This window comes from Nicotiana sylvestris, chromosome 8 (genome assembly GCF_000393655.2).
Source record: "Nicotiana sylvestris chromosome 8, ASM39365v2, whole genome shotgun sequence".
Lineage (NCBI taxonomy): Eukaryota > Viridiplantae > Streptophyta > Magnoliopsida > Solanales > Solanaceae > Nicotiana > Nicotiana sylvestris.
Window position 1 is genome coordinate 67,611,172 of NC_091064.1, and position 21,714 is coordinate 67,632,885.

General features: G+C 36.1%; 1 protein-coding gene and 1 pseudogene across 2 annotated transcripts; both read left to right on the plus strand.

The window, feature by feature from the left end:
* The first annotated feature begins 1,239 nt into the window (after nt 1-1,239).
* On the plus strand, nt 1,240-17,304 carry LOC104210135 (DEAD-box ATP-dependent RNA helicase 8-like). Of its 2 annotated transcripts, none has more exons than XR_706795.2 (10): nt 1,240-1,712; nt 4,221-4,281; nt 8,502-8,736; nt 9,668-9,906; nt 10,388-10,639; nt 10,714-10,894; nt 11,709-11,797; nt 11,879-11,952; nt 12,032-12,160; nt 16,709-17,304. XR_706795.2 is itself a non-coding variant. In XM_009758951.2 (10 exons), exons 1-9 carry the CDS (start codon nt 1,408-1,410, stop codon nt 12,108-12,110), a joined length of 1,515 nt encoding a protein of 504 aa, XP_009757253.1. In that variant the 5' UTR covers nt 1,264-1,407; the 3' UTR covers nt 12,111-12,143; nt 16,709-17,304. The 2 variants fall into 2 exon arrangements, 1 of the variants encoding a protein (XP_009757253.1); XM_009758951.2 differs by having other exon boundaries at nt 1,264-1,712; nt 12,032-12,143.
* Nucleotides 17,305-20,237: 2,933 nt separating this feature from the next.
* LOC104210138 (transcription factor MYB17-like) lies at nt 20,238-21,320 on the plus strand (annotated as a pseudogene).
* The last annotated feature ends 394 nt before the right edge of the window (nt 21,321-21,714 follow it).

The following is a 21,714-nucleotide window of genomic DNA, read 5'->3' on the forward strand; positions in this document are numbered from 1 at the left end:
AGTTAAACATAGTACAACTCAGCTTTGCAGATGATTTGCTATTGTTTTGCAAAGGAGATATGGAATCTGTGAAAGCACTTTATGCTTGTTTTTAAATGTTTTCTAAGGTTTCTAGGCTGGAAGCAAATGTGGAGAAAAGTAGTGTATATTTTGTAGGAGTGAATCAAAAATTGTAGTTTGATATATTGGATCATCTAGGTTTCTTAAAGGGTGAGCTTCCTATAAGATACCTAAGGGTCCCTCTCAATACAAAAAGATTACCAGTTACTCAGTGTAAGCCACTAATTGATAAGATCATTGGCAGAATTACTAGCTGGACATCAAAGTTCTTGTCTTATGCAGGGAGATTGCAACTCATTAAAAGTGTTCTCTTCTCAATACAAACTTTCGGGTCTCAAATTTTTACTTTACCAAGGAAGTTGATACAAATGATTGAGAGTGTATGTAAAAGGTTTCTCTGGACATGAGGTGTTGATGTATCACATAAGGCACTTATTGCTTGGGATAAAATCTGTATGCCTAAAGTAGCAGGGGGAAGAACATTATGGACATCCAACTGTGGAACAAGGCAGCTGTGTGCAAATTGCTGTGGAATATATGCAACACATATATAGAATTTGTTTGGCAACATGTGTCTATCACATATGGCATGAAAGGAACTTGAGGATTTTTCAAGGGAAAGCTAGGCAGAAGAAGGCCATTATATGGGTAATAGCACAGGAAATTCATAGTCGTGGAAGTAAATACAAGAAGTTAGATAGGAAGTTACAAGAGATGAAGGAGTATCCTAGACTATGAGTTAGTAGTAGACTGTTTGCTGTTTTTTTTGTTTGTTTGTAATTAGGAGAAACATAAGAGTATAGGACTTGTGTCATGATGTCTAAGATCCTAATGAACGGGAATTGTAAAGATTATACTTGGTTTGTGAAATAAAAATTTTTACTTCCAAAAAAAGGAGAATATTGTATTAATTAATATTAATTTTTATGTAGAGATTAAATCTCCTCAAATCTCAACCTAAAAAGGTGTATAAACTAAGGCTTATTCTTGTGTCAAGATTATTATATATCTTCTAAAACCCCAACCAAACGACCCCTAAGGCCCTACTCGCATTTCACTTTAAATTGAAGTCCCTTCTTGCAATTATAACAAGTATAAATCCGCCCGTTCCATAAAAAGGTATAAATGAAGTGACCTCTGTTGCAATTTTAACAAATCTCTTTTACGCCCTAGGCCCACGATCCCTGCAATTATTCCCCCTAAAATTTCATCCAATTCACTAAAATTTTCTTCACAATTTCGTCAAATTCACCAAAGATTCTTCAGATTCATAAAGTTATATTGCTAATTCATTTTCTCTTCATTTTACGCTCGTTATAATTCTTAGTTTTTTTTTCTTTATTGGCGATGAATCCGAGAGGGGGAAGATATCCGCCGCCGGGAATGGGAGGCGGTGGCGGAGGACGTGGCGGCGGAAACATGTACCCTAACCCTAACGCAAACCCTAATTTTCAACAAAGAAACCATCAGCAGCAGTATGTGCAGAGAAACCCGATGAATCACCCGCAGCAGCACCCGCAGCAGCATTATCAGAACCAACAACAGATAACACAGCAGCAGCAATGGCTCAGAAGGAACCAACAGTTGGCGACATCTGATTCGTCGATCGATGAGGTTGAAAAGACTGTTCAATCTGAAGCGCTTGACCAAAGGTAGTTGCTTATTTATTTATTTTTGTGTGCGTGTCCATATGTTCGGATCCATTCAAGATTTAGTGAGGCGAGTAGTTTTGTACTCAGAGGCAGATTCAAGATTTAAGCTTGATGAGTTTAACTTTTTTAATTCTTAGGACTGAACACATTGTACATTCGAAATTATGAGTTGGAATTTAATATTAGTTGAAACATTATTAGTGGCTTTTCACACACATGTTCATTTGAACAGCTTGTTTATAGGCTACATCCACATCTGCTCGTACTCATTACCCTTATGTGAAAAGGGTGTGAAGTTAGTACAATATATTTAGTACTGCCTTCCTCCCAATTATGTAATGGTGTTTGACTGGATATGTAGTTTAAAAAATAAAGATACTTGTGGTCTGAAATAAATCATAAACAATTGTGTGGCCTTAAATCATCTCATTAAGAGTAAAATGAGAATTTTGGAGTTAAATTATATCTTAATATATAAGTTTAAAGAAGAGAAAGACTTTTGAAATTTGCGATCTCAAATAAGTCGTAGACATTTATGTGGCTACAAATAATCTTGTTAAAGTTGTAATGAGAAGTTTAAAGTTAAATTATTTCTAAATATGAAAATATGTAATTCTTTTTTGGGATAGACTAAAAAGAAAAGAGCGTCACATAAATATTTAGTGCTCCCTCCGTCCCATTTTTTTTTTGACACTCTTTCACATAAAATGAGACGGAGGAAGTAATAAATATTTTTAGCTATATGTATAAAGTTCGGACGACACCTAGTTCCCCACTTGGGTCCTCTACCCTGCATATGGAGAATGTTGGTTAGGACGAGTTTATGTTTAGGCTGAATTTGACGTCTATTTGAAACATATGGATGACATTGTCAAGTTTCCGTTGATTAGTTTGTGGTAGGATTCAAAACTTTCTACTAAAGTAAGTTGTTCATACAAAAATAGTATACAAATTAGAATTTTTAAATTGCAGATAATTGTGGGAATTTAGTTGACTTAATGATTTAGTGGGTGCCATCATTAAAAATTTGTACTAAATCCTCTTTATTTGAATTAGTTTTGAGCCATTTACTAAGCTGCATTACAGGAAATTTGTAACTGCAGGTAGAAATATTTCAGTGTATCGATAGTCTGGCAAGTAGGAACAGGTAAAGCCTATTTGGGAATTCCAGGTTCATATCACCAATTATCCAGAATTCAATAACTCGAGCTTGCAACATCTCCTAGAGCGTCTAAATAGTCCTCTCTACTTGCCCATATGTCTGTGGATGAAAACCCGTGCTGAGATTAACTAGAGTGCCTAGACCCTCCTAAACGGACTGAAGAAAGTGTGCGGTCTGAGATGATAGAAAGTGGAGTACTGTCTTGTGCCCCTTCCTTTTGAAGGAGATGCCCACCATCTGCCCTCCCTATTGGGGAGTTGAATGGGTCTATTATATAACAATATACATGGATACTAACATAGTATTAGCGTGTACCGCTTCTTCATAAAAAAAGTAGTAGTATGTACCGCTTGAAAACTTGTGATTGGGAATTGTGATCAATTTTGAGTTCAGATAAAGGGGGTTAATGATGGGGGTAAGAGTGTTGTACTTTCAGCTTTAGATAAGCTTGGTGCCTTGGTCGACGAGTACTTAACTACCTTCATCGAGCTTATTCTTGAGTGAGTTTAGTGTTTGCTGGCTTTACTTAATTTAGCTAATTCACAAGTCTTAAACTTGTGGTTGGGATCAACTTTGACCTTCGATAAAAGGGGGTTAGCGATGGAGGTAAGAGTTGTTGGCTTTTACTTTATTTAGCTAATTCACAACTCTTAAATGATTCTGGCATTAAGGGCAGCTTAATAGTTGGCACTTCATGATGCAAATGTGATTAGAGAGGGATGTATAAGGTTCACAAGATATTGACAGGTTTCATTTTTCATGGACAAAGTGCTTTAGCTAGTCATATGTTTGTTGGAACTGCTTTTTCATAAATGAAGAATGTTGTTTCTCATAAATTTTTGTACTGTTTATTTAAATGCAACAAATTGGGCTCAGCAATACAAGAGCTTGCAATGCTTAGATCCCTTTGTCCCAAAATTAAGGCCACATGTCCTTGCATCTTGTGAACTGTGGGACAATAGAGAAAGAGTTGGTTGTGAATCTCTATATGATTCCTGCAGACAATAGGAATGTTTCGGATTTGGGGGGGGGGATGTTGTGTAGTCTGCTCATCTGACACAAGTCACTAATCCTAAGCCTCAAGGGGCCTTAGGTCAAGGGTCACTTTCGAGGGAACTTAGCTTCTAGATTATGTATAATTATGATTATTAGCTTCATCAAGAATATAGTTAGAGATGATACGTCTTTCCTCGAAATTCAACTGATTAACACTTTGTCTATAATGTTGGGAAGGTTATTTGGGATTGTATGTTTCACGAGTCTGGTTTATTTTAATAACTATTCTGCTAAACATGTTTTAAACCTTAAAACGGAGAGCTAAATCTTCTCTTTTTCCTCTTCTCTAGTTCACAAGACTGGAAGGCGAGGTTGAACATACCAGCACCTGATACTCGATACAGGACAGAGGTAACTTGCATTTGTCAACTCTATGCCCTATTAGTTGAATTTATCTTGATTTATTCTCTTGATGATGACACTGTTAAAGCCATTTTCGTTGTTCTTCCTAGAAATCATGTTTAAATTTTTTTCTATATGTAACTCAGACTGTATGTTCACTTTGCCTGTTTCATAAATTAAATGTAGTAAAATGAAGTGGTACCTGCTAAAGAAGGTGGTCATACAAGTATCTCATAGTTTATTCAGTGGCCTTATCATTTTTTGGGCATGGATGTCTTCAAAATATATATCTAAGAGATATGAATTGTCCATCGAATTCGAACCATGCGCCACTAGCCCTTCTAGATTCCTCGATTATCAAATAGTTAAAAAAGAAAGAATATGTAGCTAACAAATAGAATATCATGAATTTAAGACTTCAGTTGTTTGTGTTTGAGCATCTAAAGTGATGTCACTTAAAGGAGTATCGGGTGTGACATGTGGAGGAGCATCATGAACAATTGGGAAGCATTCAGTGGCAACATCACTTACAGGGTGGGAGATGGGAGGAGAATCAACTTTTGGAATCATAGGTGGTGTGGAGAGGATACTATGAGGGTCTCCTTCCCTCACGTCTTCAGAGTTTCAAACCAGAAGGAATTGATGGTCCAACAGATCCGTAAGGAGCATGGAGGGGGGGGGTAGTATGGGGCCTCTCATTTAGAAGGAACATGCAAAATTGGGAGATTGCGGAGCTCCAAGTTTTGTTGACAATGCTATATGGGCAAGACAGGCCCCGACCATCTTGTGATTCTTGGAGATGGGGTTTGCGTGGCGATGATTTGTTTATCGTAAAATCCTATTACCAGAGTATGTTGCTGAGAGAGGAGGCACTTTTCCATACTCCTCGATCTGGATTCCTAAGACGCCCACGAATGTGTGCTTTTTTGCATGGCTAGCGGTAAGGGGAGCGATCTTGACTGCTGAAAATCTTCGAAAGAGAAGAATTACACTTGTTAGTTGGTGCTACATGTGTAAAAGCTCAGGGGAAGAAGTTGATCATCTTTTGTTGCATTGCCCTATGTCCTCGGCTTTGTGGAGGGCAATCCTGAATCATTTGGTGTTCAAGGGTGATGCCAAACACTGTAAAGGAGATGTTATATAGCTGGGCCGGTTTCCGTAGAAGAAGAAAGCAAAAGAGGCGTGGAAGTTCACCCCGTTAGCTCTCATGTGGATAGTTTTGGGGGAGAGAAATAGGAGAGCTTTTGAGGGGATTGAGTCCTTTTTTACATCTTAAGAATTGTCTTTTATCTTTGATCGCTTTTTGGTGCACTCATATAGCCCCTACTTGTGTAGAAGATTGAGTGTCTTTTGTAGAGAATCATGTTCTGATGTAAATTCTCTACTTTTTGGTATACTTCCTGTATATGGGAGTTCTCTCCCTGTTGATTAATACAATTTACCTTACAAAAAGGAGTATCCGTAACAACCTTTAGGAATTAGATATTGCGAGGGATCTTATAAGTGCAAGCATCTTCACATTTACTCGCTTGATTGAGGTTTGTGTTCTAGGGCGGGTTTGGGTTGGAGGCACTATTAATAACTTAGGTGACCGAGAGTTTGCTCTAATAGGAGCAGAACTAGCCTTTTATGGTTAAGCTTCTAGAGTGATAGTACGATGGCAATGTTATCAGTTAGTTTTGGGTTGGATTTTTTTTGGATAAGTAGTAAGGTACTTTTGTCTTGCGTCGCCCTACAGATGCACCGGTCCATAGGTGTGAAAGTATGGTGAATGAAGATGTTAAAAAGGGACGAGATAGACCTAAAATCACATGAAAAGAAGTTGTCTCAAAAGATCTATAAATCCTTGGAATTAATGCAAACTTTGCTAAAGATAGGGCACAAAAAAAGATCCATATATTTGATACTTACTAGTTAAGAATAGACTTTAAGTACTACTATTTTTCTTATTATTATCACGTAGTAGTTTATACACACACTACTCATATTATGTTTTTGCATGCTGATAACATGAGTTGGGCTTAAAGAAAGAAGTTAGGATTCATATCGCCGACCTCAACTTTGTATAGGACTGAGACATAGCAATGTTGTTAAAGGCAAAAAGCTCTAAAAAGCGCTCTAGGTCTATTTGGGCTTTAAGCGCAAAGCGCACAGAAAGTGTGGGTTTTAGTTAAAAAAGGCGCAACGAAGGAAATAAATAATAATTTATATGTATTTCAAGAACAAAGTAACAAATTCATTTATAATGTTTCCCTTAGCAGGTAATACACTTATTTCTAATTATAGTTGTTCTTTAGTGCCGCTTGATTCAAGAGAGAACGCATGGGCATCGCATGCCTTAGTTCCTTGCCTTACACTGAAGTGCAACTAAAGCGGGACGAAGCACCCTCCTTGAGCTTTTTTGAGCTTCAGGGCTTAAGCGCTCCTTAAATGAGCCTTTGACAACACTGAGACATAGTTGTTGTTGTTGTTGTTGTAAGTAATAATATTTTGTTATAGAAGCTAGTGTGTCAAAACATAAATACAAATTGTGCAATTCATTGATTGTGTCTAACATGACATCTACATCCTGAATAAAAGCCGAATTGCACCAAAAAGATAGCAAAGAAAAGCTCTAAACTTCAAGCTATGAATGTTTTCTTTTTGCTCAACCACCATTGCTATCCAAAATAAATGGTCAAGCCGTGGAATGCTTGCATTAGGGTAGACTGTCTACATCATACCCCTTGGGGTACGACCCTTCCTCGACTCTGCGTGAACGCGGATGCTTTATGTACTGAGCTGTCCTTTTTAATGTCGTAAAAAGCTTGCTTAAGGCATATTTGAGCCTTGAATCTCGGTGCAGAATAGGCTAGATCCTTTGCCTCGTCTAACTGGCAGTTTAGTGCATCGTTGTGCACGTCGCAATGCCCATGACTCCGTCTTAAAGAGGACAACACTAAATAATAAATATAGAAAGTGATATACTAAGTTGAGAAACTTAATTGATAATTTGAAATTGGAAATTATAATTTAGTAGAAAAAAACTAGTCACTCATCTGATTTTGAATCTTGCATCTATTTCAGAAATTTGAGATGACAGTTAAACTTGATTGACATAACCTTTATGTTATGTATTCCGATTGGTTGCAGTTTCTCAATTCGTTGGTGCATATAATTGTTTATATTTATGTTTATTTTTCCTTGCATTACATACACACATTTAAATATCTTCCTTGCCTCTGCTTTTACCCAGGCTTTGGGCTTAAAGTTTGAGCTGACACTTGGCTCTTTCCCGTGCTTTCCACCTTTGATAGCATTATCTAACCTTTTTAACTTTTAGATGAGACAGTTCACACCATTCAACATGGTATGTGGTCAGTCATGTGGTCGAGTCTCACTGTGCTGCATAAACACCATGTTTCTACATCTTTGGTCCAAGAAAAAGAATCATGTTTGCTCATAAGGGCTGGGCGTGTCGCAGATCTGAAATTATAAATAAAGGGGTCCCGTCTCTAGCAGTTTATGCAGTTGACACAGATCAATATACCCAAATACCCTCTTAAACTTCTAACAAAGCTAAAGCTTCTGTCATTCTTTTAGTATATAGTCTATTCTTCAATTTACTTATGAGGTTTTCCCTTAGTCATGTCGTACCTTATTTTCCTATATGGTGTCTGAACTATACTATCTTCATCTTTCATCTCTATTCTCTGTAGTTGCGGTACTGAAAACTTGTTAAGTGCCCTTGTGCAAAGAGGCTTGGCATCGATTAAGAGTGCAAGTGGCACGTTTAAGTGGAAAAGCAATAACAAGTTGCTTCTATAATGTTGTGGGAAGTCAGGAATTTCTGTTCCAGGAGTCGTGCAATTTTCGCCCTTTCTTGTGGCGTATCATATTTTGCATGCAAGGGCTATTTATGTGATATATAGCAGTTTATATGCTGAGGATATTATGATTCTACACTATTAATATTCTATACTCTTTTAATACTAGGTTAATGTAACATCGATAATACCTCACCTAGATATTTTGGTTTCTGCCTGTCTTGCTTTGTTATCTCATCTTCATTAAGTTGGTTTGTTTATCACTGCATTTTTTGGGTTTCATTTTATGGTGGTGATTGTAAAATATTTTATAGGAAGACATTTCTCATTGTTCTGCATGCATGAGCTGCATTTGCACCTTTGTTTCTTTGCCTCCTTTGGACTTACCTTAGTTACTGTGCTAACCGTTTATTTTCCTGGTAGGATGTGACAGCGACTAAGGGAAATGAATTTGAAGACTATTTTCTTAAGCGTGAATTGCTTATGGGAATTTATGAGAAGGGTTTTGAGAGACCATCTCCAATCCAGGAAGAAAGTATCCCAATCGCTCTTACTGGGAGTGATATTCTGGCTAGGGCCAAAAATGGAACTGGGAAAACTGCTGCTTTCTGCATTCCGGCATTGGAAAAAATTGATCAGGACGTCAATGCCATTCAAGGTTCTAACAAGCAGTTCATAGTTATTCTGCGAACCCTTTATTGATTCAAATACATGGCATATTATTTACTAATTGAGTTCGCCAGCTTGGCTCTTTTAGGCCCTTATAAAACATTCCTGATTCTTAGTGGAATTGCAACATAGCAGTGTGGAAACCTTATTTGTGCATCTATATGACACAAACAAACTTCTTTTGCAGAGTAATTCTCTGGATTTAATTTCAATCTAAGTGCATTAGTGCACTCTTATTCTGTGAAGGAACATGTATAGCTTGTAATAAAAGGAACTTGCGGAAGTTTTGCTCTTTTTATGTGATTTTTTTGAACATAAATGCAAACTCTTAATCGTGAAAATTCTTTTACATTATGAAGATCTTTGAGTTAAATATAGATAAGCTCGAGTCTGTGTTGAAGTCAGTGTCTCAAGCTTGGGCTGGTTTGTTTAATAATGAAGCTGAAGTTTGTTCCTTGACTTGGCATAATTTTAGAGTTCTAGATAAAATGTAAATGGCAATTCCTTCTCCGTTGGTTGCACATTGAATGGGCTCATGAAAGTTGTTATTTTTACTTTATTTTGATGGTGCATACTGAAAGATATCCACATTTGATTGAATAAACTATGGCCTACTGGCAATCTAAAGGTTTTGAAAGAGAGTTTGTTTTCTGAGTCTTACATGTGCTGATAGTTTTATAACAGATTCTCCTTTTGCACCAACTCTCTTGTCATATACAGTTCAGTCATACACCTGCTGTTATGCTTGTATTTTGGTTAATGGAAGCTTTATTGATGAGGTTTATTGGTCCTAAAGAATGATTTAGCCTCCTTTGTAACAAAAAGGAAATAGTTGTATTTTGTTGTACTTCATAGAAGTGAAATTGGTTTCACTCAGTTTTAGTTGTGGTCTTACTTTTGTCTGGTGTCTCTGAATGCAGTTGTTATCCTTGTCCCCACACGAGAATTGGCTCTTCAAACATCTCAGGTTTGTAAAGAACTTGGGAAGCACTTAAAAATTGAAGTCATGGTTACCACTGGGGGTACCAGCTTGAAGGATGATATAATGAGACTTTATCAACCAGTTCATTTACTAGTTGGAACTCCTGGAAGAATACTTGACCTTGCGAGAAAGGGAATATGTGTTTTGAAAGATTGCTCCATGCTTATCATGGATGAGGTAATTCTTCTTCCCTTTCCCCTCCTTAATATTGATGGGGTTAAATCTGTATCAATTGTCTTCTTGAGAGAACATATAGAAGACTAAAAGGAATACAACTTGCTATTAATTGTTCGACTGCGTGCTTATAAAAAAAATCGTCTGAGTGCCTTACTCAGTATAAAGTACTGTTTCACATGCAATAGCCTTTTTTTTTTTTGGGTAGAGAAAGTTTTGGTCAACATAAAAACCTCTGGCATGTAAAGTTTCCTTTTCTTACTAATGCGGGAGAACATGCTAGCATAAGCTAGTTGGTTATGACTTTATTTAAAAAAAAAACTGGTTTGGTTATTCTGTTCACTTAGAGCCTAAACGTTAATACCTTTTCAGAATGATTTCACCCTAAGGACTGCTTCCCACATATGGTATCTTTCTGTTTCGACTGAAAACAACACTCGACATGACTACTAATTCTATCTTTGTGTGTACTTATGTCCTTCAGGCTGATAAGCTTCTTTCTCCGGAGTTCCAACCTTCCATTGTGCAGCTGATTCGTTTCTTGCCAACAAATCGTCAAATTTTAATGTTCTCGGCTACATTCCCTGTCACAGTCAAGGACTTCAAAGATAGATTTCTGCAGAAGCCATATGTTATCAACCTTATGGACGAACTCACTCTCAAGGGTATAACACAGTTTTATGCTTTTGTAGAAGAAAGGCAGAAGCTTCACTGCCTCAACACATTATTCTCAAAGGTCTGTACCTAACATAACTATGCTTGGATATTTTGAAATCTGCCGCAATTCACACATTCTAAAACCTTTTACAGCTTCAAATCAATCAATCAATTATCTTTTGCAACTCTGTAAACCGTGTGGAACTTCTCGCCAAGAAGATTACAGAGCTAGGCTATTCATGCTTCTACATCCATGCAAAGATGCTTCAAGATCACAGGAACCGAGTGTTTCACGACTTCCGCAATGGTGCTTGCAGGAACCTTGTTTGTACTGGTATGATAAATGGCACCTGCTTGAAACTACTAGTATTCATACTTGCTACTCCCTCTATTTCAATTTAGATGATATACTTTCTTTATTAGTCCATTCCAAAAAGAATGACACATTTCCACAGTTGGAAATAATTCAACTTTAAACTCTTCATTTTACCCTTAGTGAAAAGCTTTTATAACTAGACAAATGTCATGATCTCGCAAAACTTTTACCCCTTAAGCTTTTTAGACCACAAATTTCAAGTCTTTTTTTTTCTTATACTTCGTGCCGAGTCAAACTAACTCATCTATATTGAAACGGAGGAAGTATTATTTTCTGTTGTTAATGCTGGTTCTCAAGGGGCAGCTTGTCATCAATGTTGGTCGGTGAATTTGCCCTTTGTTTATGGTTGATGTGTTTGCATTTTTTTAATGGGTGCCTCCCTGATTCCCAAAACTAGTCCAGGTGGGTTAACTGAGAATGTTTGTGCAGTGTCCAGTTTTATCTTGGTTGTTGCTCCAATCTCTTTCTTAGACTTGGTTTTTTTCAACGCTCCATAATTTCATTGTCCGTATGTACATGTGGAATTACTGGGATCAACTATATTACCTGCTTTATGACATAAGCTGGCGTGACTATTGCATGATGATCTTGTCCTTGTGCCGGTTGATAGATGATGATTCTGACTTGATATCAAATTGTTCACACCCAATTTTCTTTGAGTCCTCTTCTTTCCATGTTGATAACTAAGTGCACTTCTTTGTAATTCTATTGTATGATGTTTAATGTATTTTCTTGTTCGATTTAGTAACCTTTTCTTTCATGTTGAGTGCAGATCTGTTTACTAGAGGGATTGATATTCAAGCGGTCAATGTCGTTATAAATTTTGATTTCCCGAAGAACTCAGAGACGTATTTACACAGGGTATATATGACAAATCTTTGCTGAGTGAGTCACCTGTCTATCTCTATATGTGCTATTTTCTTATTACTTATATTTTTGCAGGTTGGGCGTTCAGGGAGATTTGGGCATCTTGGTTTAGCTGTGAACCTGATTACCTTTGAGGATCGATTCAATCTGTATGCATTCTTTTGCAATAGAAGGTCATTTTGTTTACGTACTTGGTAATGAACTAATGATACTGAGTGTATCTGACAGGTATCGAATTGAACAAGAGCTAGGAACAGAGATCAAGCAAATTCCTCCGCACATAGATCAGGCTATATATTGCCAGTGATCATTTAGCTGCATGGTTGATGGTGCACCAATGGTGAGTCTTTTGTACAGGTATGCTTCGCGTATGCAATTTGTTAATGTGCTGAGCTAACTGAGAATCTAATCTTGCCATACGCTGATGCATCTTCTGTCTGTGTCAATTGCCGATCATCGTTTCGACTTCATTTTTACTTGCATTTAATCTGGTTGGTGGGAGGTAGCGGGTACTCAATGTAATAGTCGAGGCGTGCGCAGGCTGGCCTTGAGACTACCGTTATAAAGAAAAGCTATTACCTGTTTATCATGAAACTTGTGTTAAAGCATTTGACTAGATTTGCATAAACTATAATTTATATGTATTTAGTCTATGCATTATGCAGTTGCTTTAAGTCGATGCTTAGAAAAAAATGATCAACGATACGGAGTGTATCTATGCAATATGTATTTAGTCTATGCAATATGCAGTTGCTTTAAGTCGATGCTTAGGAAAAAATGATCAACGAGTGACTATTTTCAATTCCTTGGTTGATGAATTGTTGGTAGATAACTGTACTAGTTCAACCTTGGAGAATGTGAACTGAATTTAAATTGGTTTTGCGGTGGGCCGGTGGCTCTATTTTAGGGCAAAAGTGGACCAGAATCTTGTGAAATCTACTATGTTTTGATTATTATCTACTTAAACTAAAATGGAGTAAAATCTCTTTTAGCTCTCAATTTTATGTGCAAACTTGAACGTCCTTTAGGTAGACGACAATTTCCTCATTTGGATTTCATTCAATCAAGTTATGAAGATATTCTCATGCAGGAGGTGAAACCTTTTCTTAATTATCTTTTTGGGGTTTTCTCCAGTTCCATTTAGCCTCCTATAAAATAAAGTTCATATATGGTTTGGAGTAGTGACTTGTGAGGTAATTCAAGTGGTACACCAAACATCAAAATGATGTAAGATACGTAGCCAGGAAAATATCCATTACAGAGTTTGGTATGTATAAATAGTTGCAAGGCTTATCTGTGTAAAAAGTAGCTGCGGGCCCTTGGTTTAGTATACTGAAAACAAATAGGAAGTCTACAAAGGCTTTCTTCCAACATGCCCCTTTTATGTGTCATTGTGATGTAGAAGCTTTATGGGGAGATATATCAAGCACCAAGGAGTCTTGGAGGTAAATGAAGTCGAATCATTAAATAGTACAGAAAACCCAGGAATTATACATGGTTCACTTAGTTTGCTCAGCGATTGTTTTTTTGGGGGAAAAGTAAAGTAAGTTTATTGAAGTAGCCAGGAGGTACTAAATATGTACAAGAAGGAGATAATCAACTCTATTCTGCTCTTAAGGAGTCAATTAAATCCAAAAGATTCCCTAATTCATTCACATCCCTGTTCCAAAAATACAAGTACTGAAGACATCGATCTTTTACGAAAACAATATGTTCTCTCTTTCCATCAAAACACCTATGATATCTTGCTACCAAAATAGTCCAGATTATAATGGACAGCTAGATCTGCTGCTCTTCTAATTCTTCTAAGTACCTGGTACAACTCATTGTATTCCAAAAATGTTTGAGGATCATGTTCCAAATTGTCCGAGTCTGACTACACGCCAGCAATAGATGATTTACAGATTCCAGTGCACCTTCAGACAAAAAACACCTATTACACAACACTTACCTTTTTTTGCAAGTTGTCTTGAGTTAAACATGCGCCATGACTATGAGCAATCCATCCAAAACATGCAACTTTTGTGAGGACCCTCACTTTCCGAATCATATTAATGCGTATTTTCTCATAATAAGATTTTCATTCTAGCAAGGGTTTCCATTGAAAAGGTGGAAAAAGTTACCGCCTTCCACTGCTAGTAATTCTGCTATTGTATTTTGTTCAGAGGTTTCTGTTGCATTTTTCCACTGCTAGTAATTCTGGTATTGCATTTTGTTCAGAGGTTTCTGTTACATTTTTCTCATTTATAATTCTAGTGCATTTCTTTGTGGTATATCTGTTGCAACATGGGTTGGTGTGTTTTTTGTGCATGTTGGGGTGGTTTTTCTGGTGCATTTTAAGGTGATTTCGGGTGGGTTTTTAATATTGTAACTAGAAAGCAAAACACATTTGATTTTGTGCATAACTCCTGAATGTGTTTTGTTTATGAATGGTGTCCAAAATGGAGTAACATTGCCTTTATATTTTTTTGGAATGATATTACATGTTTGATATTCTTTAACAACATTTGGATGTCATATTTTATTATTCGAGAAGAAAAGAAAAGTATGATCTTGGTGTTCCTGTGAAGTTCACGGTTGAGGATTCTTTATTTGATCTCAAGATTAAAGCTACTTTTAACAAATTCCTTGGAAATAGTAGAGACAATATTGTGTTGAAGCCTGATCATAAAGTCATCCGATATATTTTTGGAGATTTTATGTTTTGAAACAGTCCTTTCACACCGTCAAACGTATATTATTCCAATAAATATTTTTGAACAGTGGCACTGAATATTGACGAGATTATATTTCAACAATAAATGCTTATGTGTTACAAAGTATGGTGCAACTTATAAAATCAAAGTTCGCATGATGGTTGATGTATATTTTGTTATTATCCAATACCTCCTTGTGTGCTCTTGATTTTTCCGATAAAAAAGGAATGACATCAAATTGGATAAAGGTCTGCATAAAGGAATGGGTGGATCCATTCAATGTCTGCATAAAGATACTTGCATTTTCAATTTATGGAACAACGTCTTCAACCGTAACAACATTGAACGAATCCACCCATGTCTTATCTTTATACCAACCTTTTTCTAATTTGATGTCTTTTCTTTTACCAAAAAAAATCAAGAGCACATAAGAAGTGGGTCATAATATTCGAATATGCATCGACCACTTTGTGAACTTTTGTTTTATGAGCTGTACCATGCATGGAAACATACACATACTCATCTAGCTTTGAAAATAATCTTGCTAGTATCCAATACCACTATTGAAAAACATTTATTGGGAATAATATGTGGTCGCCAGTGTGCTGCGAACTATTGGAAAACATAAAATATCCAAGAATAAATCGGACAATATCATGATCAGGCTTCAAAACAAGGTTGTCTCTATTATTTCTAAGGAATTTCATATAAAGAGCTTTGATTTTGAGATCAATTAAAAATTCATTGTAGTGAACTTCATTGGAACATCAAGATCATACTTTCCTTTTTTTTTTTCCCTTTAAAAATATGACATCCAAATTGTTGTTAAAGAATACCAAACATGTAAATAACCTTCTCAAAAAAAAAAAAAAAAATTCAATAACACCAAACATGTAAATATCATTCCAAATAAATAATAAGGCAATGTAAAAAGTACACTCCATTTTGGACATCATTTATAAACAAGACTCAAATTTTATGCACAAAATCAAACTTATTTTGCTTTATTATAACCTAAAAATGCACCATAAAGACCTTCCCACATGCACCAGTAGAGGTGTTCACGAAAAATCAAGAACCGACATGTATTTATGGATTATTCTTATAAATAATTTAAAATTTATATAATTTTTTCTTTAAAAATTAGTCTAGACATATTTTCGATCCTTTCTTTGAATAAAGTAATATTTAACATAACTCTTGTAGAGGATCCATTTTTTGTTTTTTAAATGTTTGATTTACTTAATTAGCAACAACAACAAACCCAGTAGTTTCCCACAAGTGGGGTCTGGGTAAGATGTACGCAGCCTTCCCCTTACCCCTGGAAGGGTAGAGAGGCTGTTTCCGATAGACCCTCGGCTAGAAAATGACTGAAAAAGAAATACATTTAATTGGCAAGTGGAGTTTAAATACATTTAATTAGCAAGTGTAGTTTAAATGCTTCAATCTCTTTATTCTTTCACTTTCACAAGCTTATACATTTATTAAGCTCAGATATCTTTTTTGGTTTTGAAATATTTCATCAACAAAGTAAACAGTACATATCATTTTTTAGATTTTATATTGAGTTTTGGCTTCATATTGCAGACTTTGAGGAGTCATTTTTTTATTCTTTTTAATTATTACAATTTGGTTAGGCTTAAAAATGTATATGAATCAAAGTTAGATATTATGAAAGGGGATAATTATGATATTTTAGGTAGAAGATGATCATGGATTTGTGTTTCATGGGCCAACAGAATTAACCAACACAATCCGAAAAACGGAACTGAAAATGGTTGGATTGGTTTTGATTTTGACGAAAACCGAACCGAACCAAACACCCGTACTTGTGGTATTGTCCTGTTCGAGCAGCCTTGGATAACAAGATTTAACAGAAAAAAATACCATTATTATTGCCTGTCCGTGTTCACAATGGCATCTTGTTGCTTCTCCATCAATTTCACTGCTTCCAGTGTTTGTAAAAGAAGATTGACCCTGTCAATTTCCCAATATGGTTGAATGTTCTGTGTCCTATTACATTTCTTCTCGAATGTACGGAAATAGGAAAAGCCTGACGAAAGGCATCATCCAGTGTGCTATACTTTGTTATACTGCTTTATAAAAATAGTAATTTGTTATGCTGACACGCTCCTTTCTTTCCCCAAAATAAGTTTAGAATGAGGCCAAGAGGTTGAGGTATTTATTTGAGCCATTCTTTTTCTTGCAGAAATCTCAAGTTGAAGGTATGCCACTCCTTGGAGTCTGAGAGAATGGATAACTTGGCTGTTTCACGGTTGTTGAAACAATGGAGTTCATCTTAGATCTAATGACAATTTAAGTGATCCAAAAAGAATTTAGCAGTACATACTGACACTGGATAGGTCCGGTAAAACACTGACTGTTGGTGAGTCCCCTGGTTTATGTAGTATTTGGCATTTGTCGTTGTTTCCTTTTCGCTGTATGTTCATCGGATAAAGCTGTAAAAGTAGTTGCTCTATGGTATTTGGACTATATTCATCTGACGGCATATATCAATGTGGGGATTGGTCGTGGAAAAGTGATGCCGAAAGATATCTCCCAACATCTTAAGTGATGGAGTAATCATTTCGTGAATTTACAGAGATGAATATTAGAGGTTCAAGCACTGTCTCAGTATTTGAGTAGCCTGTGTTCCAGGGGCTCTGTACTCCTTTCAGCTCTTATAGCTTTATCCTGTTATGTTCGCGTTTCGGATTATCAAGCAGGTTATGTCTGCATGAATGTAGTCAGTTTGGCTGATGTGAAGAGTATGATTTTATTTTATCTATTTCTGGATTTCTATCATTGGTTCTTTTCTCTTTATTTGGCCTCCATTTATTCTCCGTTAATAGTGGTGTCATTCGTACTCTTATTGTTGGCAAATTGGCTCGTATTTGCCCTCGACCTTAATGGAGCTTTAGCATGGACTTGGTGGATTTGACGTGTCAAAATATTTTGGGAGAAAAGACCCAAGTTACCTCTTTATTTTTTTTTGTGGGTTAAAATTACCATTTAATATACTTTATGTTGGATCTCCGTTATGGTCAAGGTCAAATAAGAGATGGTTTGCTATTGGTAAGGGTATAAATGGACCCAAAGTATAGGTGAATGTAAGATATCTCTTGTAGTTAGAATTGTATTTTTGACCCTTTTTCCTTGTTAATTTTCCTAAATGAATGGAGTCTCAACCGGTTTAGCCATCACAAGGAAATGGTCTTACCAATTGCGACTCATATGAGATCATTTTTTGTTAATTGAATGGTACTCATAGTTTGCCACTCCCTCGCGATGCGATTACAGCAATAACTATCCAGTAAAATCTCACAAAGTGGGGTCTGGGGAGGGTAATGTGTATGCAGATCTTACCCCTACCCCGATAGGGCAAAGATGCTGTTTCCAATAGATCCTCGGCTCAGAAAGACGAAAAAAAAATGTATTCCTAGAATCTAAGACTTGCTTCTTTAAATCCGACATCTCTCCTATATTTGCCGATTGGAAATATGCCGAAGGTGTTAACCCTCAAAACACCTACAGCAAAAAGCGTAAGGGGAAGAGACCGTAATAAATGACTATTTGACATTTTTATTTTGGTCCAAAATAAGTGTTCACTTATATAATCAAGAAGGAATTAGTTTTATTTTTTCAAAATTTATCCTTATTTACATATTCTAATGTGTCGAGGTAACAATTAATTAAGGTGAATTTAGTGAATAGATTTTTTTTCTCTAGGAGTTTGTATTTTCCTAATGGATGTGCCAAAGGTAAAATGGTCACTTGTTGTGGGGTTTTGTTTCTCTGTCGCTCTACCTATGCATTAAACCCTAAAAGCTTTGTCTACTTTAGTATCTCGTATAGTCGTATCAAATTAAATTCCCAAACCCCTGATTTTGGTGGGGGAAATTCAAAAATAGTCAGATTTACAAGTGGTCATTTAAAAATAGCCACAATTTCAAAAGTAATCGAAATTTAGCCACTTTTTATTTAAAGATAAATCTGAACGAAAACTCTGTTCAAAATCCGGAAAATACTCCAGTATAATATACTGAAATTCCAGTATAATATAGTGGAACTCCAGTATATTATAAATATACTGGAGTTCCAACATTTCTAGCATAAGTATACTGGAACTCCAGTATAATATACTGGAGTTCCAGTATAATATACCGGTCCAGCATAATATGCTGGAAGTTCATACACAGGTGCACCGATCTCCAGTATATTATGCTGGAACTTTCCGTGTTGCAGCAAAATAACGGCTATTTTTCAATGACTTTGCAAACACTGACTATTTTTTAATAACCAATCCAAAAACTGGCTAGCCCGTGCTATTTTTACGATATTGGTAAATAAGATCTGAAATAGAGGCAGACATTTAAGGGAGAAATTCACAAATAGCCAGATTTACAAGTGGTCATTCAAAAATAGCAACAATTTTAAAAGTCATCAAAATTTAGCCACTTTTCATGTAAAGATAAATCTGAACGAAAACACTGTTCAAAATCTGGAAAATACTTTAGTATATTATACTGAAGTTCCAACAAAGTATACTGGAACTCCAGTATATTATACTGGAGCCATCAAAGTATACCGGTCCAGTATAATATGCTGGAAGTAGGGGTGCTCAAACCGAACCGGAAAACCGCACCAAACCGAAAAACCAAACCATACCGATTAAAAAACCCGACTAGGTTTGGTTTGACTTGGTTTGGTATTGAATAAAAAAATCCGAACCAAACCGAAATATAAATATATAAATTTTATTTATATTTTTAAGAGTTTATAGTGATTTTTCTTTAGAAAATGTAGAAATATTTGGGGTCCTCTCATGTATTAACCCTGAAAGCGTAAATTAACGAAAAGTTATTGTTAGACGACTAAGAAAATAACTATCATGTGTTACTAAAAAAAAATTCTCCCATTAGAATATTTTAATAGATCATATGTTTGTCAATTTTTTCCATATTTACTTAACATATATTCACTTATCAAAGCTTTATCTATAATTTTAACAAAGTAGGATTGAAGTAATATTCATGTAACAAAAAAAACCCGAAAACCCGACAAAACCGAACCAATCCAAACCGATATAATTGGTTTGGTTTGGTTTTGGTAAAAACCGAACTAACCCGGTCCATGTACACCCATAGTTGGAAGTTCATGCACAGGTGCACCGAACTCCAATGTATTATGCTGGATCGGTCTCTGTTGCAGCAAAATATTGACTATTTTTCAATCAATGTATTATGTTGGATCGGTCTCTGTTGCAGCAAAATATTGACTATTTTTCAATGACTTGACAAACGCTGGCTATTTTTGAGTGACCAGTTCGAAAACTGGCTAGACCGTGCTATTTTAACGACATTTAATGCAACTTTTGTTCTCTATTGTCCCCCTCATTTAATTTTTCTCGTTCCTTGTGGCCTGCAAATACATTTATCTGCACTAGTAAATTTAGGTCCATCCAAAAGCTGCTAATTTTATACTTTCTCCGATCCATAATAAGTGATTTTTAGCTTTTGGCATATCCCTTAAGAAAATACGAACTTCCAAAAAAAAGAAGATGTATTCACTAAATTACCTTTAATTTATTGTTACCTTGACACATTAGGATACGTAAATAAGGGCAAATTTTGAAAAATAAAATTAATTCCTTCTAGATTATGTAAATGAATACTTATTTTGGACCAAAATAAAAAGTCCAAAAAGTCATTTATTATGGATCCGAGAGAGAATAGAACATGCTGGTGCTTTCCTTCTGCTGTCTGTCTGAGCGTATAATTCGTACTGCATTTGACAAGTTATAGCTTAAAGCCAAACAAATATTGAGAAGAATGGAGTGAGTGTGAATGTAGTATGGATATGTGAGAGAGATCGAGAAAGAATGGGGAGAAAACCATGTTTGTTGTGATAAGAAAGGAGGATGGACGCCTGAGGAGGATCACAAGCTCATTGAATTTATCAACAAGTTATCTGGCCTTCTCTTCCAAATCTTGCCGACTTCGATGGGCAAATTATCTGCGGCCAAACATCAAACGAGGTCCAGGAGGAAGAGGATATTGTCATACAATTACATGTCATTCTTGGCTACACGTTAATCTGCTTCCTTTTTTTTTTAATGTTCGTCATGGCTTAATTTTCTCCTTAAGTTTGGTTTTATGAGTGACTGCTGAATCTTAAAACTTACCAAGGTGACCAGAGGACTGAACCTAGTATTTTCGACTCTAACATAACTATATATATAGTCAGCTTCTTCGTTTCACTTCTATTGATTTGAATACTTATGAACCGAGTCTATCCAGATGGGTGCAATCACGTCACAACTTCCTGGAATAACAGACAACGAGATCAAGAACTTATGGAATACTCACCTGAAGAACGCCTTCTTTCCACGAGCATTAATCCTCCTACTCACAAACCATCATCACCTTCAGCTGAAGCTCGTCTTTCTAACGAATCACACTTCTTGATTCCATCATCAGGAGGAAGGTCTGAAAGCGATTACTTTTTGCGCATATGGAACTCAGAGATTGGAGAAGCATTCAGGAATTTCAAGAAAGTTGACAAGAATACAAGCCAAAGCCCAGCCTCGCAAGTGTCCACAACTACAAATTATGGATCAACTTCAGGCATAACAACCGAAATGGACCTCAATTTTTCCAGTTCCTCAGTTGGAAGGAGCAACAAAAATGAAGATTCCAACCATTTAGTGGAGATATGTTGCCTGGATCAGACGACGATTTGGAGGAAGATTCTGAATCAGCATTACAACTTCTTTGGATTTCTCTAGTAACAAAGACATGAGCTTTTTAGGACACACTTGATACCTACAACATGTACCCTGCTTCAACTGCTATTCCATATAATATGAATTTTCCATCTTTAAGTAACTTTATCGCCTTGACTTTTACATCTCTCAGCTGGTTGTTTTTAATCACTTCCAGCCGCAGTAAAAGCGTCTTGGTTCGACTTCACACAAACTTTAATAAAGAAGGAAAAACTTTTATTTTAACTGCTGGTCAAGTATATATCACCTCCAATGCATATTATCCACCTTTTAAAAGTTTTGTGTACCTCTTGAATAAGAGCATATTTGATAACCTTATTCGTAAAGTATTTATACAGAGCAAAAACCTGTGAAACCAAATTGGACTCTCATAAAAGAACACACACTAAAAAGCAGAAACATGAAATTTACAAAGTGAAAAGAGAAGACTT

What these genes read in the sequence shown, in the direction of transcription:
- LOC104210135 (XM_009758951.2), top strand. Translation starts at nt 1,408, where the DNA reads ATGAATCCGAGAGGGGGAAGATATCCGCCGCCGGGAATGGGAGGCGGT. An exon ending in GGACGTCAATGCCATTCAAG is followed by an intron (nt 8,737 to 9,667) that starts GTTCTAACAAGC and finishes CTCTGAATGCAG; the next exon opens with TTGTTATCCTTGTCCCCACA. An exon ending in TTTGAGGATCGATTCAATCT is followed by an intron (nt 11,953 to 12,031) that starts GTATGCATTCTT and finishes TGTATCTGACAG; the next exon opens with GTATCGAATTGAACAAGAGC.